The sequence below is a fragment of the Mustela nivalis genome (genome assembly GCF_964662115.1).
Source record: "Mustela nivalis genome assembly, chromosome: 13".
In the NCBI taxonomy this organism is placed as follows: Eukaryota; Metazoa; Chordata; class Mammalia; order Carnivora; family Mustelidae; genus Mustela; species Mustela nivalis.
Genome location: NC_139032.1, coordinates 14,160,683 through 14,179,953, shown reverse-complemented (window position 1 = coordinate 14,179,953; position 19,271 = coordinate 14,160,683). Strand labels below are relative to the sequence as shown.

The 19,271-nt window shown below is 37.5% G+C and overlaps 1 protein-coding gene across 1 annotated transcript; it reads right to left on the bottom strand.

Annotated features, from left to right (window-relative positions):
• Positions 1 to 1,224: 1,224 nt before the first annotated feature.
• On the bottom strand, positions 1,225 to 18,211 carry ANXA1 (annexin A1). The gene is made up of 13 exons (XM_082696607.1): positions 17,957 to 18,211; positions 11,280 to 11,359; positions 11,077 to 11,185; positions 10,464 to 10,558; positions 9,519 to 9,632; positions 9,003 to 9,093; positions 8,684 to 8,763; positions 8,438 to 8,494; positions 6,467 to 6,560; positions 5,487 to 5,582; positions 4,171 to 4,229; positions 2,457 to 2,579; positions 1,225 to 1,581 (listed from the first exon to the last, which is right to left on the bottom strand). The coding sequence occupies exons 2-13, from the start codon at positions 11,343 to 11,345 to the stop codon at positions 1,528 to 1,530; spliced, it is 1,038 nt and encodes a 345-aa protein (XP_082552733.1). The 5' UTR covers positions 11,346 to 11,359; positions 17,957 to 18,211; the 3' UTR covers positions 1,225 to 1,527.
• Positions 18,212 to 19,271: the final 1,060 nt, after the last annotated feature.

Genomic DNA, 19,271 nt, shown 5'->3' with positions numbered 1-19,271 from the left:
CATCTAGAGGAGAGCAGAAAGGAGCAGTCAATGGACAGGAGTGAAAGGCAGCCAAAAAGATAGTAACTCACTTAGGCAGCTTCTCCCAAGTTAATTAGAAAGAGGAAGAGGTGTGTTGCAGTCCTGGCTAGCAGAAATATTCATACCACCTTGACCCTATTTTTTAGAAGAGTGCTAATAAAAATACCTTGATAATTTCATCCTGCCTCGATGTAGCAGCCCCAGGTGCCCTCTGATTTCCCACACAGGTACTTCTCCAACCAAACAAGCACACAAAGGAGGTACCTTATGTAATAACAAAAGAACTAAAAAATTCAGAGGCTGTAATAATCAGCATATCTGCCAGCTTCAATTTGGCTGATATATTAGGACCCAAGTGATCATGATTGTTCCACAGGAGCTTTGACCTAAGTTTCACACTTCACACAGAAATTACTTCAATATGGATCACAAACTTTAAATGTTAAATGGAAAACTATAAAACTTAGGAGAAAACAGTGGAGAAAATTCTCAGAGATTAAGGTCTGTAAAAAGTCTGTAAATGGGACACCAAAAGCACAGTCAATGAAAAAGAAAAAATTGAAAATCTGAACCACATTAAAATTTAAAGTGTTTGCTCTGAGAGAGACCAAGTAAGACGAGCTGCAGACTAAGAGGAAACATTTGTGAACCATGTATTTGACAAAGGACTACTATCTAGAATATAAAAAGAATTCTCTAAAACTTAACAATAAAAAATAAACAGTATCAAGTGCAAAATAGTGGCAATTTCAAATGCTGGCAAGGTTTTGGAGAAACTATTCATTTATTATGGAAAAGTGAAGCGGTATAGCTACTCTGGAAATAGCTTGACAGTTTCTTTGAAAACTCAGCATGCAACTACCATTTTTTAAAAAGAGAAATTTTCATTGCTCTTATCATTTTGTCTTCACACTGGTTTGTGAAACAGCAGAATGTTCGATTGTTAAAATGCCAATGCCATAAATCCATTATGACATAGGCATGCTCTCAATTATCTGCACCCAGGTGATACAATGTAAGGAGTCCATCTTCCAACTCTGTGAATATTTTAAAATTTCTTAGTAATTTTAGTATGCAAAATCAATTTCATTAAATTATTGTAATTTAGGATTCAAGCTCCTTTCCTTGATACAAAGTGAAACAACTGCCTTACACACACACACACACACACACACACACACATAGAGAACCAATGATTCACAATTGTCCTGCAAAATCATTTTATTTTCTACTGCACAAACATCTTTCTCAGGTAATGTTACTAGAACAACCTGCTTACGAGGTTTTTATAGCTTGGGATAAATATAGTTGTTGTTTTTTTTTTAAAAAAAACTTCTATTATATGGAGTTGTGATATAAAAATGATTTATAGGCTATATTTTTCAGAAAGCATTTAGCTAGAATGTAATCCCGCTGAGAAAACTTTCCATTTAAGTCTATGATATGGAATGAAAAGATAGGATTAAAAGTCTTCTGATCAAGAAGCTTGCGATCATCAAAGGAATGTTAGTCTCCACAGAGAGCCACCAGGATTTTTTCGTAATCTCCCTTGGTTTCATCCTGTTGGTTAAGAAATAGAGTATACTTAATACCATCTGAAACCATATTCAACATAAGGTATTTTTAATTATAGAAGAATTGTGTATTTATAGATTAACAGGTATAGAACATATATCACAATATGCAAACTCCAGGATCTTTTATAATATCATTTAAGTAATATAATTAATATAGCAGATAACTGATATTTGTTAATCAATGATTATATAAAAAGCAGTACCTTTCAAGATTCAGATTATGTTGACATGCTGTATATTAGAGCCATTATTTTCCAAGTATGAACTATCACACAGAATTGAGTGAGCTTAACACAGCATAATTTCATATCATAGTAAAGGCTATCTGACTCACTCAGCAGGGAGAAAGTGATAAGTCTGTGATTTTCTCACCTTTCCTTGGTAGATTTAGTTATCCAGTGTAAGTGACAACTTAACTTGAAATAGTCATCTTTCAATCTTTCAATAAGTTTAAAAACCTTGACTTGTCTTTCTCTTTATTCTTAACATCATAATGAAAATTTAAACATGCATGTTTTAACACATTATGTGTGACAAAATAAAGGAAAACTTAGAAAATTAAGTTTCTAATCTCTGATCGATATTCATTGCAAAATAAATCACTATATCTCCCTACTAAAATATTTTGGTTGCTAAATTTATATACGGGAAACTAAGTATTTCCATGGCTATTGAAAAATCTGTGTAGTTTTTCACTGGTCCAATCAAAGTTCAATTTACTTATAAATTACATATCCTAATATTATGAATTAATTTTACATATAAAATCCACAGATACGTAAGTCAGACTTTTTCTCTGGAAAAGTTGCAAAGAGGACTGCCATTTGTGGAGGCCGCATTATGAAAATCACAACCTACCAGGATGGCTTGGCAGAGAGAGATACCATACAGCTTCTGGTAGCATGCTTTGATATCATTCATGTCGATTTCAGAACGGGAAACCATGATTCTGATCAAGGTCTTATGACGAGTTCCAGAACCCTGTTTAAAAGCAGTGTTGGTAAATGCCATATTCAGAGCATACTCTTCATAAAGTGGGGGCAGGTCTGAATGTGAAGCTCTTTTGTTCATTCATTAAAACACCACCCCCCCCCCGACACACACACGACACAGGTGGAAATAAAATAACAGGAAACCAACTGCTGCATCAGCTGTATGTAAGAACTTTTATAACCTCCTCACTGTCCTCCATCATCCAGGCTTTTTTTGGTCTAAACTATTCAAAAATTACCAATAATGTGAACCTTCTAAATTGTAATCTGACCATTGAATCCATCTGTTTAAAACCCCCCATGGTCTTTGGCTGGTTTTAGGCTGAAAAGGAATCATTTTATCTGGGTTTACAATGCCTGCCTAATTCCACAACCTCCTCGACTCTGCACCGACGGCCTCATTACATTCATTATCTTGAAGAGTCATGCTAACTCCTCCCCTGGACCAGCTTTTCCCTCCAGCTCTTCCACAGCTGCTCTCATCTAGTTAACTCCTATTCAAGTTTCAGGTCTTCGTTTAGCAGACAGCAAGTCGACATTGATTCCTCCTGCTCTTCTGTCATACTAGGTGTTCGTCCTTACCCACCTAGATAATTACCTGCCTAGATAGCAGCAGGCATGAGGTCTGGGACTCCACTGCCTACCACATGGGGACACGATGCCTATCGTGTATCATTTCAGAAGGACTCTTTCCGTTAACTGAATGGTTAGCTCTCTCTCCTTCTCCACCCCCACTTTTTCTCTTGATGCTTCCTTATTTTGGAGTTGCAAAGGGAAAAAAAAAAGACTACCTAATAACTTTTCACAATACCTGCATACAGGTGGCACCCTGATGCATGCTAGAGAATAAAGTTCAAATGAAAAGTGGCTGAAGTGGGGCAGGGGGGGGCATGGTTGGCTCAGTGGGTTAAACCGCTGCCTTCGGCTCAGGTCATGATCTCAGGGCTCTGGGATCAAGTCCCGCATTGGGCTCTCTGCTCAGCAGGGAGCCTGCTTCCCTCTCTCTCTCTGCCTGCCTCTCTGTCTACTTGTGATCTCTCTCTGTCAAATAAATAAATAAAATCTTTAAAAAAAAAAAAAAGGAAAAGTCGCTGAAGTGGGATTGCAAATCTATCTCAATAACACCTTCCACTTCTGTATTAAAATGACATTTTAAAATCTTAGAATGAAATATGAATCTAGGGCATGGATGACAGAATAATAAAAAAGGCAAGTGAAACTTAGAAAGGAGGAAATTATAAAACCCACAACCTTAGCGGAAGTAGGTTACTAAAATCATGCAATCAAAGAAAAGGTACAGAACTTTCTCTGCTGACTCAGGTTTTATGCAAACACCGAGAAAACCACAAATTATTGACAGGCTCACCTGATTACCTTAACTGTAAAAAAAATACAACAAATCTGACAGAATTTTATTCCAATAACTGTGTATTGCCTCTTGCATTCAATGGAACAGTGATTCTTTTTAATAGGAAGATATGAAAATAAGTGTGGTTTACAAACAATACGAAGTTTTCTCTTTTTCTCTCCATAAACAATAATTTCACCCCTCAGCGAAGCATGAAAATAGAATGTTATACCTTCATGGCCTGATGAAGCTTCTCGGCAAAGAACATCGGTTTGCTTGTGGCACACTTCACTGCAAGACAAGCACACTTTAGTGGACACAGTCACCACACAAGAAGAAAGATGCGTGTGAAAGTTTTACCAGCCAGACTCCATTTTCCACTTCTCGAAGTTCCTCATCCCCCACTTAATAGGGGCTATTGGGCCTATAACAAGCTTTCTCCAGACGGTGGTCTTGAGGAATCTTTTCACTGACAACATCGCTATCTCCTCTATCTTAAATCCACTCAATGGCAACTCCCCTTGGAAGTGGGGAAACTGGCAGGTTTTAAAAGTCATGTGGGCATAGAGTAAATACTTTCTTCATGTCATAATAAGAATTTTTTTTAAGGGAAATAGGATTTTCCTTCACAGATAAAACACGAACAGACAGCCATTAGTAATATTCTCTGGCATGCTACTCAAAGTGTGACCCATGGACCAAACATACTGATACAAACTGGGAGCTTGTTAGAAATGCAGAATCTGAAGGCCCCACTATGGACCTGCTAACTCAGAATCTGCATTTTCAGATGATTTCCAGGAGATTGACGTGCACTTTCCTGTTTGAAAAGCACTGCTTTAGAACATCGGTTCCCAGGTCATGGGGGGAGCATGGGACCCCTATAAAGCCTTTTTATTCTGAACACCTACTGAGCTAATCCCTCTGGATTTGTCCAAGATGACCCAAGCAGCAAGTGACAGACCAGGATTTGAATCTGCATTTATTTATTTCCAAACCGCATGTTCTTAATGACCACTCTAACTTTTCCCCGAGCCATGCCCAGCCTGGTGGATCACCTGGCATACATAAATGCTCAGAAAGTATTTCCCACTTGTCCACCTTTTGGAAAAATTATTATTTTATTATAATATTATAAATATTACATTACATATTCAAATATTATATTAAACATATTACTTTAATATAACATTTTAATGTAATATTAAGAAGGCATTATATAGCTTTAGCTAAATATTTATAGTCGTTATCTTCTACATTCCCTCTATATAAAACACAAGTTCATTATATCTTAGTTTTTTGCTTTTTTAATTTTTAATTTAATTTTATTTGTGTATTCATTTATTTTTAAAGAGGCTCCACCCCCAGCATAGAGCCCAACCTGGGGCTTGAACTCATGACAGGCAGACTAAGACCTGAGGTGAGATGAAGAGTCAGAGGCTTAACCAGCTGAGCCACCCAGGCACCTGTGTTTGTTGTTGTTGTTAACTGTGGGACGGCATTGACCGTTTCAAGTTAGAAAAGCCTCCCCACTCCGTGACTACATACCGATAGCCGTGAGGCATTTCTCAATGTCGCCTTTCATCTCCAGGTCCAGGACTTTGTTCATGTCGTGCTTACTGTACTTGCGGTACTTCTGGAACACTGAATATGACATTTAAACTAAGAGAGGTACAAAGGATCCTGTTCTCTAGCAAACTAGCAAAATCAGGGTGACTGACGCAAAGCATTCCTTTGGATGACTGAATTTCAAAATACACATTTTAAAGCTAATCGTTTAACCGGGCATATTTTGGATACGTCATCTCCTCCTAGGAATGTAACTCATGTGGCCATTTTAGGTGCTCCTGTATATTGCGGGGAAGTTTTCGCAAGTTCTGACATTTATTAGAACTGCCATGTGACTGACAAGCATGACACTTACTACTTCAGAGCTACATGCCGTACCAAATGGGTCTTCCCTTATAGAAAGATCTGTGCAGGAAATGTCTCTTACTTTTATCCTTAAAAATCAGTGTGCATTATGAGATAATGAACTTCAAGTAATCAGTAGGATGTCCCCTTTGCCTTGGCTTCCGAAAGGTTCCAAATCTAGTGCTTGAAAGACAGAACTCTTATGCTTTTTGATTTGGGAGCATCTCTGTCTTTTGTTATTTTTTGTTTTTTTGTTTTGTTTTGTTTTGTTTTGTTTCCCACGTAGTCCGGAGTTTAATGTTTTTCTTCATTGTCATTTCATTCTGTTGTATGTGTATATTTGTCACACCTAGTCCAAATATTTGGGAGGATTAGAAATAATCAGGATAATTAAATAGTGTTCTGCCTGCCAAAGTCACAAAGCGTGTTTCAACCCTTACAGAATGGTGGCTGTACAAAGTTGGACAAATGCACAAACAGCAGTAAAGAGTCAGGAGCACTACATCCACTTGGTACGAGTGACACTGAAGAAGGCTTGTCTCTCTCCTTTCTTTGATTTGCCCTCAAGAAAACTGCATCTACTCTAAACGGTTTTCAGGAATTTTTCTTCTTACCTTGGCGAAGATGGGGATAGGCTCTGGTGGTAAGGATGGTCACGAACACGTTCACATCCGTCCCCTTTCTCCTTTCTCCTGCTTCATACAAAGCCTACCAAGAAATACAAACATAGGGGCACCTGAGTGGCTCAGTCGCTTGAGCGTCTGCCTTTGGCTCGGGTCATGAATCTAGGGTCCTGGGATGGATCGAGCGGTCCGTCCATCCCCTGGCTCCTAGGACTCCCTGCTCATCCGGCTCCCTGCCCGCGGGCTGCTTCTCTCCCCCACCTCGGCCACTCCCTGTGCTTCTGCTTTCTTTCTCTCTCAAATAAATAAATAAATGAAATCTTAAAAAAGAAAAAAGAAACACAAACAAACATCGGACTGTCTGCTGACTTGATATCTGCACAGGAATGTCAGATCTCCTCAGAGATTTTCTAGGCAGCTGCTTCATGTGTGTCTAGTTCAATGACAGTAGGCAATGCCAAGAATGCAGGTTCCTTAAAGATAGGGACCTTAGTTCGTTTTCAAGTATCTTCCACAGTATGTCTTAAGGCAACCTTGCAAACAGTAGAAACTGAATATATTTTTGCAGAATAAGTATTTGCTGTATTAACTTGCTTTCAGATGATGCTTTATATCAAGAGAACTCCATGGGATCCTCTAAAAAAAAATTGTTTTTAATTGTTCAAAGTAACTAATACATCAGTAATACAACCATAACCTAGATCTTGAATTTTGATATTAAAATTTCTGGATTCAGATTCTGACTCTGCAACTTAGTTGCTCTATACTTTTAGATAAATAATTTAACCTTATGAAACTGCAGACTTTCCTCTTTTGTAATTGGAAAAGATAATCCTCGCCTTATGACCACAAGCATGCTCTGTTAACTTTGAAATGTTAATTGCCGTCACCCTCCTGGGCCACACTAATCCACGTAGCTTCCCTAAGTCTACATCTAGCAGCCCTGTTCGTCTTTCGGAAATGTCACAGGCAAATAAAAATCATTTTTTTATTATGGGCAATTATTCAAATACTGACTTTTGTATTTTTTTTATATGCTTACACAGTTTCTGTTAAAATGGCCCAACTTCTGATGGACATAAGGTATTTTGGACTTTTTAAGCAAACGTCTGGAATGCATGCATTTACTCAACAGAAAGTTAATGAATGTCTTTTATGTGAAAGGTAGCGTACTGGCACTGTGACGGCGGATGGACACATGGGTTTCTATCCTACTGCCTCACTGTGAGGGATTTATACAGTACTATCCCAAGAGGGAAGCATATGCAAGTAATAGTTGGGTATTTTGTTTGTTTCCTTCCTTTTTTTTTTTTTTTAACCTTTAACAGAAAATCCAGGCCCTAAAATGGCACAGTTTATCTAATATTGCCAATGGATTGGTGTATAAATAACCAACAACCTCACCAAAACTATGTGTGTCAATATACTTGAAAGTATATAAATACATTATCACAATTTTTATAATTATACTATCTTTACTATAATTTTTTTATACACTGAATGCCTTTACAATATACACTGAACGTCTATAAACCAGTCCATTGTTCACTGGTAAAAGAATGGTCGATGTGCTTGCCTACTCTTTCTACTTAACTTAAAAAATTGTTCTCACTTTTCTTATACATGGTAAGATAAAAATTCAGAGTTTTCTCAAAAAAATGATCCTTACGAATGACAAATCAAATTCTCATTCTTTTCTTTCCATCCTTGCCTACTTTGTGGACAATGAAATCTTTTAAAAGCATAAAGACCACATTTTTCTCTCTTGAGCTCTCCAAGAACAGGAGACACACGGTGTGCACCGTTCAGGGAATAAACGCTAGGGGCCATCGGTCTCCAGAGGACCTCAGATTTGCTTTCACGTAGCTTTCACGTAGAGGCATCAAGTGGTGACCCCAGCTAGCTCAGGACGCATCCAACATAGGAAAGTTGGCTCCAGGAGTATTTGCGGCACTTGCTTACCCTAGCATCTGTATCAGCCAAGTCATCATTCCAGCCCAAATCCTCAGATCGGTCACCCTGAAAAAAATCCCATTCTCTGGTAAGTTGTTTTCTAGCATGTAATCACAGGATTTGCTTAATTCCCTTAAAATCAGATAAATAATATTTTTTGAGAAAAAGAGACTCAAGTGCTTATTTCAAGGGAGAGAGAATCTCATTTTACTCTTCATAAAGGAAGAGGTATGTCCTGACCCAGAGGAGGTATACCTTAGCCAGAGAAAGCAGAGCATTCCGATAATCTCCAGATGTGTCTGAGGTGATATCTTTAGCCAGATCTCTCTTCAGTTCTGAGAAATGAGAAGACCGTATTTTGCAGTAAACTAGAGATAAATCAGCACCCTAGCAACTTGAATACTGTCCGGTAACAGCGTGCCTGCGCCAGACCCGTGCCCAACAATGAAGAAATATTATACACTGCAGAATCCCCAAAGCCCCATCATTAACATCCACATTCAATTTTAAGAAGTGCATTATCAGATTTAGTTTCCAACTGAGGTAACTTGGATGGTTGGGCATTGAAATGTACCTTCTCTATAGACTCTGTTAATTTCTCTGATCTCTTTGTTAGTTCTTGATGCCAAAATTTCATCCAGAGTGTCTTCATCAGTTCCAAGGCCCTGAATTAAAAAAAAGAAATGCAAGAAAAACTTTGCTCAAAAGCGTCTGCTAGTTTATGGGTCCCAGAATTCATTTGAACCTAGCATTTAGTAAATTTCCCATAGTATTTAGTAAAAATCCACAATGTTTAATAATCACAATCAACTCTATTATATTGCTCTAAAAACAAAATGGGTTTAAAGCCATTACTTTGCACAAAGACACCTAAAAGGATGTATAGAAATCCGTACAGTGACAGACAACACGAGGAGAATGCAAGTCATACAGCTGCCGACATCAACATGTGATTCATGCTACTCACTTATTTTATTCCTGCTGACCGGTGTGCCAGCACTAGGTAGAAGGATATAACAAGGACATATAAGGAGACTTGACCTGTCCATTCTGCCGAGGAAAGGAATTTTGCTTCACCCAGATTATTTACCTTCATGGCAGCACGAAGTTCATCAGCGTCAAACTGGGCTGGAGTTTTCAATAGCGCCAAGACAACTTCCTCGAGGTGACCAGAAAGGGCTTTCTTCAGAGCTTCATCCAGGGGCTAAAACAAAAAGATTAGAGTCAGGGCTTCTAATAACGGACATGCTGGGCGATATAGCCATATAGGGTTACCTAACCTTTAGGATCAAGATTTCTAAATCCAGCCAACTTTTAGATACAAAATATGGTATTTAGAATGTTACCTTCATTTTTTTTTTTTTTTTTTAAGCTATGGAGTGATTACAATGCAATGTACTGGCTTCATTGTTAACTTGAAAAGGATTTTTTTAAGGTTTCCCTTGATCTTTTACAGGAGGAGGAAATCACAAAGCTCAAAACATAGGGGTTTGTGTATGGATAGAAACAGAAGTAAGAATGCCTTAAAAATAATGCATTAGTGATTTTCCAGACTTTGGAGTTTGCACTGCTCAAATAAGCTCACATCAGACATTGGCTTTAGATCATTTTCTAACTGCACTCCTTAAAAAAAAAAAAAAATGACCCATTTTTGGTATAAAAAATACAAAGCTTACTTTTAAAGTAGAATTATAAGGATATACATTTAGACATGAAATTGCTGTTTTAAGTTTCAGCAAAAAACACACGTCAGTCCGAGCACAGTCCTTATTGCCAACAGTGCTCTTGATATTTGTTATATTCAAGTTAAAGACTGGTCTCCATTAGAGGAGTCATCTGCAAAGAACCAAGACAGCTAATGTCTGAAACCAGAAATTTGCTAGTATTGATTACAATTAAATGGGTAAATACTGTAATCCTAGTCTTAGTTGTAAAGGGAGCACAGAGTTAGAGACTGAAAAAACTAGCTTCAAAATTCATGCTTAGACATAAATGTAATTGAAATTGAATATCGAATTTTCCCACTCCAGCCTACCTTTCCTTTTTCCTGGAGATACGCTGCTTTAATCTGCTGACGCTGTGCATTGTTCCTCTTAGTTAGAATGTCAATGATGGTTGCTTCATCCACACCTGGAAATAAAAGGCCATGAAGCTTTAAAAGCAATTTTCGTCATCATCCATAACTGACATAAAATAATTCATTACCAAGATGGTCCAAATGAAGTTCTAGAAAACTAAAAAACATAAGTGACAGAACCCAAGGACATAGAGGCAGTATTAAAGGGAAGCATTTCAGATGGCACTCCAGCCATTTGAAGGAGAAAGAAAGAGGAAATTATTCCTGGCCCTCTGTGCTGCATTGTTTGATCCCAAATGAAACCCTAAATGTGAGCAGAGTTGATTTCCACAGTGAGTTTCTGCTAGCAGTGAGCTGGTAAAAATATCAGTCGTTGCAACAGAGATTGTACTGATTTGGCCAAATTTCCTAAATGCTGAGAAAAGAAATACATCTTTGTTTGACAAAGAAATCTTTTTTATCTTCAAAATGAAACATACTTTTTCCACCGCCTATGTCCCTTTTTTGATAGCCATTCAAATGGCCATTGTGAAACGTCCAGGAGGGGACTGTTTGGGGAAGACATACTTACCTTTAACCGTTATCGCGTTATGCAAGGCAGCAACATCCGAGGATGGATTGAAGCTAGGATAGGGGCTCACTGCTGACCCAGGACCACCTTTGGATCCTTTCACAGTTTTCTGTGGATGAGAGAGAAATGGAGTCAGGTCCACTCATTCTCATTAGTTTCTATTCTGATCTTTAACGAAGTTATTTTATGGTCACTTGACTTACAATGTATTCCTGCTCTTCATTTTCAATAAACCAGGCCTGTTTGAGGAATTCTGATACCATTGCCATTTTGAAAGAAGGATCTGGAAAGAAAACAGGTAGATGCTATAACAAAACACAAACTGACTATATATCTGTATCACCCTACTCTCTCACATACACAAGACGCAGAGTAGCCTTGACCTTACTTATGGATTACTTTAGGAGCATAACAAAATGCTAGATGTAAGCTTTTTATAAGGAGGGTCCTGCCCTGGAACAGAAACCCATAGCCTCCACTCAGACACTTGGCTCTTTCTTGGCATATTCAGTCCTAGCCTTTAGGGGTCATATGGTTCTACAAGTAAACATAGAGGCTGAAGAGAGGGGTTGGTAATTTACTTCACTGATCTAAATTTATAGACCATCCACCGAGCACTGAGGGGCCAGAAAATATTGAAACAGCATCCTTGTCTCAGCAAGTGTGTGCTTCCTGTGTGAAAAGACAAAAGCTAAGAGGCTGTGCTGGCTGATCTGAGCCTCTCTTGAAATGAGTCAAGATTAACCTGACAGAAAAGTTAAAGAGAACAAAACAGAGAGGAGGTTGTCATATTTGGGACACGGAAAGAAATCTACCAAAGCAAGAAATATTGACAGAAGCCCAATCAAAGAAGTCTAAATGTATCTCCAAAGCTTTAGGAAAACATGAATGGATTTCTAAAAAGACAGCAGCATGATTCCTTTTATATTTCAGAAAGATCACTTATCCTGTATCATAGAGAATGGCTAAGAGATGGACAGGATGAAAGATTGGAGACTGCTTGTAGACCTTTAGAGAATCTGTGTAGGATTGGTGAGGGCTTAAAGAAAAGTAATGGCTAGAGAAAGAGCATAAAGTTTTACATTTATGAGGTAAAAACCATCTGTGGCAGTCTGCTGTCTGTCTCAAAATTCAGATTCAGACTCAAAATGTTAAAGAAGTTTGATAAAGATTCAGAAATACCATCTGAATATGGTATTTCTCCCTCAAATAATTCAGTTTCCTTTTCCATTCCTTGATATAAGATTATTTCAGTACTTGGAGTAATTGCTATACTCACATTGCTTCCTAGTTGAGCCGTCCTAAATACTAGTTCATATTTTCCCACCCAACACACAAAAAAACTCGGATTTTGTAACGGGTTCTTTGTTCTCACAGGAAGCACCAGGGTAAAGGTTGCAACATAGATGCCCCCTTTTGGCAAACTCTATCTTGAAATTTTTTGAATTGCTATCATGGCTCAGCAGCATTTTTATTTAATCGATCACGTATATTTTTAAGATCTGAAGCATGTTTGAAACCTAACGTGTTCCCTGGTTTATCCACAAAAGAAGCTACCAGTGATCCTTTTTGTCCGGGGATGTGTTTTTAGGAGTCCATGTTTAAGGTCGATGTATCTCTCCATACCCTTTTGTTTATCCCTCTAGAGACTATGACTGTGAATACATCTGAAAAGAGTTTGGAAGGGTAATCTCAGTAGTTTTAAATTCTTGATATGAAGGTCAATGAATCATGAGGAGTAAGACTCATAACCTGATCCCTGAACAGCATGTTCAGACAAAGTATTTCAGCCACACCTGCTGAAAAATAACCTCAGTTTCAAGTAATGAGATTAAATACGTGAGGGAAATCGTATCTAAAGCAGAAACTATCTCCACTTAATTATCAGGGGATTGTTCAAATTACTATTCTGTCATCTGTGAGAAGAACCAATATATTGTGCATTCATTTAAAGTAATCTCCTCCCCACCCCACCCCCGCAACTGATAAATTTGAAGTTATTTCCTGAGGTAAAGTCATGATATACAATTTTGCACAAGGCTTTAGTTCCCATTACAGTCGTAATCTGGTGCAATTGCTGTTGGCACGTGGAGTTTCATTTTCCAGTTATTTAGTTGGCGCATCCAGAACGTCTAGCAATTTCTGGTAGTTGAAATTCCCATTTTTATAATCTCATCTATGACCTTCGTAAAGTAGAAGCCTCAAAATGACTGATGCGATTGGTCACTTAGAAAAGTATTTTCCCATCAGCAAAATAAGCATTCCAGTATTTCCACTCTTTTCAGTTAGAAAACCAAACAAAACAAAAACTTCAGAAGAGACCAGAGACTAAGAATACTGTCAAATATAATTTTAAAAATGAATCTCACAACTTCAAAATAATTTTTATGAAAGCTTTCCTCTCCTTCATTTTTTCACTTCTAAAAAATGCTCACATTATCCATCAGTTTCTTTACATGACACAGAACAACAAAAATAAGGGGACTGAATAATTTGTATGACAAAACAGTCTACAGAGGAGACAGCTTTGTAACATATCTTCTGAGTTCCTAGAACTTGTCATCTGAAACAATTTGGATAGTTTAAAATCATGGCCTAGAGAAGAAAAGCAGTCTGAAGAGACCATCTCAGAAAGGCAATGAGAGGAAAATAGAATCTCAATCTAGCCAAATAATAGCTCCTAGATCTTAGCTTAAAAACATAGGAATAGTGGTAGGATATAAGAAATTGCCCTGAAGGAAAGAGATTTTATCATGTACTAATAGTTAATTGCTTAATGCCAACTGCATATATTAGTAGAAATCTTTAACAGTTGCAACATAGCCTTACAAATACCACAGCAGAAGTATTTTGGCAAAAAAAAAAAGGCAGGGAGTGGGGCACCTTGGTGGCTTAATCGATTAAGCCTTCAACTCTTGATTTCTGCTTCTGTGGAGATCTCCACAGAAGGGTTGGATGGAGCCCCCATCAGGCTCCACATTGGGTGTGGAACCTGCTAAAGATTCTCTCTCTCTCTCCCTTTGCCCCTCCCCCAGTCTGCCCCCATACACCTCTATTTCTACCCACCTCAGCACACACACTCCCTAAAAACAAAAAATTTTTTGGCCAAATTGAATTGCTAAACCATTCGGTCTCTTCAGTAATTACCCTCTGCATAAAAACCAGCATTAACCTATTCAATAACAGAAAGATAACACTTGGCTTAACTATAGATAAATAATATATACAAACATACTTTATAGACTGCTACATGTTATACAAATATCAGATACGATTACTATTCAGAGAATAATTTGACGTAGAAAATAGAACTGTACAGTTCAAAAAGTAAACTAGATAATTCTATGACTTCACAAAAGATCTTCTTTTTTCTGTTTTTTTTAGTTGCAGTGTTTATAGTAGATAATTAAGAGCTTATTTTATTAATATACCTTGGCTCTATGTATATATATATATACACATATATATATATATATATGTATATATATAAAATCTGGCTACTAATGAGCTCTGAAACCAAGTTTATCTCAGATCTTAACAGCATCTAATTTGAAGATGAAATTGGTCATTTACAGATAGGTTGACCTATATGGACATTAATATTTCAGAGTTTCTTCTAAATGTGTTTGTGAATGTGCACTGCCAACCGATCTCATTTATCTGTGCATAAATGTGTAACTTTCTAGAGATGGGTCTTTTTTTGTATATTTATGTTTCAGAAGAGAGATCTTCCTCATTCAGCAAGGAATTAAAGAGGGTAAGACACATAAAAATATAATAGGCAGAATGCAGGATCCATGCTTGCTAAACTAGAAGATAAAGGCATTCCAGAAATGGGTACATTAGTAATTGCACCAACTCGAAATTTGAGAAACTAAGGCTTGTATCAAAGTTAGTTTCCTGATTTTTTAAAACTGCACTATTGTTGTGTCCTTGTTTTTTTACTATATAGAGACAGAAGTCATTTAGAGGCATAGGGACATCATATCTGTCATGTTCTCTCAAATGTTCCAGAAAAAAATACATTGAGAGGGTGGAAGGGGGAAGAGGCTAAAACAAATGAGGCATATTAGCCACGGGGGGATCTGGGTATAAAGGATATGGTAATTCTGTGCAATATTCTTGCAGCTCTTCTGAATGATTAAAATGATTACAAAAAGTGTTTGTTTGTTGTTGTTAATCACAATTTCTATCTCTCTTGACCTCATGAAAGACCACTTCCAAGATCTGACAGAAGCTGAGTTTTGTGGCCTCTCACGCCTTCCTAGTATGATCTAGAATGATCAGTTACACAGCAACTAATCCTTGCATCAGACAACTCCCTTCTTCCCATTTTCTACCTGGGAAAAATGGTGTGATTTCCTGGCAGTGTTTTAGACGGAAGTGGCAAGTATTAAGTCATACATAAATCCATGCCTTCTGATTGCATATTCTTTTAAACTAATGACCAAAAGACAGTGGCAGCAATGTTATTTTTAAGTAGCTCACACTTGAGAATCAAATTCATTAAGAGTGAAACCATGGAGACTGGGGCAGGGTTCGCCCTAGCCCTCGGGTGTTTATTTTTTTCAATGATTTGGCTTGTACTCCATTTTTCCCTTGAATGTACATTTCACACATCTTTTCCACACCTACCTGTGTGAGAGAAGGAATTAGACTATACAACAGCATGACTTATGAAGAACCACTTTACAAAACGTAGTCTCATGAATATTTTGTTTCTGGGTCTTTGGACAGGGTGTTTCCTTTATCTGGAATACCATTTCTTCCTCCATATTCTCTCTCCTATGCCAAAATGTTGCTTCTAAAAGGACTCAGCATAGATGTCCTCACATCCTCCAGAAATCTTTCCTTGGTTCAGCACTCAACTGGATGAGCTTCTGTGTTCTCCCAAGGCTTCTTCCTTTACTGCACGAGCCCCTACCATTCTGGTTAATTACCTTCTATTGACCTATCTGTATTCCCCAGTAGGATTACCATGAGAGCAGAGCTAACCCACTCTTCACTAGGTTCCTCCAATCCCTGGATTTCACTATGGTAATAAGTGTTATTGAATCAATCAGCAGTGTACCAGTGCTAATTACTTAGGAAACATATCTATACATTTAACAAATGTTTTCCCATAACTATAGGATATAAAAATAAGTATTGAGGAGTGCTGAACCCTATTTCGATTCTCTTTAACGGACTGTATGGCCTCAAGAAAACATTAAACTTCTCTAGGGGTCTTCATTTGTAAAAGTAAGCGTGTTGGAACAAACAGTATCTAAAATGCTTGAGATCTCTGAAGTGTCTACTTAAATTTCACCTCAAGTGGATGGAGGTGAAGAAAATTAGCATAATTAAGGAAGATATTATATAAATTATATCTGTTCTGATCTTTCAGATAAAATCTTATCCCATTTTAAAGAGAAATGAACTCATTTACTCTAAAAACCACTTTGGGTTTAATCACGGAAAAATAATAGTTCCATTGGTTTAGCTGTTTAGCTCTGATTTCAAATACAACTCTAGGGTCTAGAGAGGATTAAGAACAACCAACTCAGCAAACTAAGGTCATACACAGAAATTAACCTTTGCAGATCTTCTTATTGAGATGGTACTTAAGAAGCATGAAACTCTGAATAATGTTATTATAAACTGTTTTGTCCACATCAGTCTGGTGTTGGCTGGCTACCTCCTGTGGTTGGGCCTGAGGCCAGGATGGTATCGTAACTTCTGGAGAGGAGGCCCTTTCAGAATCAGGAAACCAGCACTTTACCACATCTGAATCATCTTACAATGTGCCTTCTCTTCCAGCTACCAAAATAACATTCCGGGGTGCAGAGGAGAATGTTCTTTTTTCAAAGTCCATGTGTAATTTTAGATATAAACAAGGCAAGAAAAAGCACACCTTTCCTAATCAAGCTAGGTTTAAAAAGTCAGACTTCAGGACATTTAATTTAACATTTGAAATGGGCTAAGAGAAAAAGTCTTGGAGGAAATCTTGTAATGAACACTAGCTGGCTATATTATGATTCAAATTCTCTCACTTCTGCAAATATATCCAACAGCAGTTAAAAACTCTGCTTTAGATCTGCTTTGTCCTTTTCTGGGGAGTTTTATGGCCATAAGTTCTCATTCACAATCTAGATACTACTAAACAGAATAATTTTTGGAGGACCCAGCTGGCATTCACAGGAAGAACTTAATCTGATGCCACCCAGAAAATATTTCCCTTCCCCTTAGGTTTTCAGAGCAGCACTGGAAAAGCCTGTCTGTGACACAGACTACAGGAATAAGAATGTGGCCACACCCTCTTTAAATGAAATGATTAATAAGCGGATCCTCTTATTTATTTATGTTGCAAGAATAAACATAACGTAATTTCAAATGTTAATTACAAAGGGCATGATTATCACTCTGAGGTCGGAGTCTGTTTGATTCTTACCAAAAAAGAAAATTAAGAAATCCTGCTATTTTGAAACAGTTTCCTGAAACCCACCTCTGGCATTTCTGCTCTTCTGTGCTAACTGCCCTTAAGTATCCAACCTCCATCATGATTTCCATGTAAGACCCACACAGCTCTTGGAAATGTATAACTCGGGGGAGGAAAACACATTCTTTCCTTTTTTTTCCATGCTAACTCCTCAACACTACAATAATCCAGTACTAAGCAAACGGTCCATATTTGTAAAGCTGTATTTCTTAAGTAAAACGAAACATTACGATTTTGTGGTTTCCAAAATATAAATACCCAATGTGATTTTACAGAAAGACTTATCAAAACATAACGAAATGCAGGCAGCCATAAACCCTGGAGAAGCAGTAACATGTAACGTCAGGATGGAAAAAGTTTTCCAAACAATCAAAACTAACTAAAAAGAAAGCTAAGACTTACCCTTTTTCCCCAACTTCTTCCAAAGCACTGAAGAGAGATTCAACTGTGAATGTTTCCTACTAGAAGTGAAGCCTTGTGCTTCTGATTTTATGGAGTTTGAAAGGGGACCACACCTAGCAACCAGAAGTTAGTAATTGGTTGCCCTTTGTTTGAAATGTGTGGCTCAGCCTCCTCTGAAACAAAGTGAAACAAGTCTTGCAAAACTATTCACTAAACCAACTCCTAGCTGACAGCACAAAGGGGGAAAAAAAAAAAAAAAAAACGGAAGGACAGATTTTTTTTTTCTTTTTCCTCTTTAGTTTGCACTACTTTTTCCAGAAAAAATAGAATGCAGTATGTTTTCAAGAACACAGGACTGTCTACCCCAATCCTGTTACCAATGATTGGCACCCTTCTTTAAACAGATTGTGAAATGAAAAATGTATAAACTTCAATATAAACCCAAGAAAACCCTTTCAGCTTGAATCCCCAGCTCCATCACTTATTACTATGTGATCTTGGGGACATAGTTAATTTCCCTGAATCTGTTTCTACTTTTTGTAAAATAGGGGTAATATTATCCAGGCTGTCTAAACAGTAGAATTCTTGTGACAATTGAGAAATAATATATTTTTTTTGTAAATTTTAACATCTTGCAGTGCTGATTACCTTTTATTTACATATATTTTTTAAAGATGTTATTTATTTATTTGACAGACAGAGATCACAAGCAGGCGGAGAGGCAGGCAGAGAGAGAGAGAGGAGGAAGCAGCCTCCTGGCTGAGCAGAGAGCCCGATGCGGGACTCGATCCCAGGACCTGGGGATCATGACCTGAGCCGAAGGCAGAGGCTTTAACCCACTGAGCCACATAGACAACCCCATTTTATCTATATTTTACCAGCATTTTCCTGCCTTAAAATAAAAGATTTCTTGGAGCATCTGGGTGGCTCAGTTGATTGAGCATCTAATTCTTGACCTCAGCTCAGTTCTTGATCTCAGGATTGTGAGTTTAAGCTCTCCATTGGGCTCCTCACTGGGCATAGAGCCTACTTAAAAACAAAACAAAACAAAATTAAATTAAATTAATACTTATTGTGCTTGCATATAGCTTGTAGATATAAATTAGAAATGTAAAAGAAATAAAGCTCCAGATCATCCCAAAATTGTGAATAAAATCAATGCTAGAAATATGATCATTATGACATTCAAAAAAGGTATTGGCCTTTGAAGAAGGCCTATTTATAGTAATTTCTTTATATAGAATGAGTGTTACAGATAGACATGCATACACCCTTGACATTCTAGAGTAGTTGAACATAAACCAGAGCATTAGAA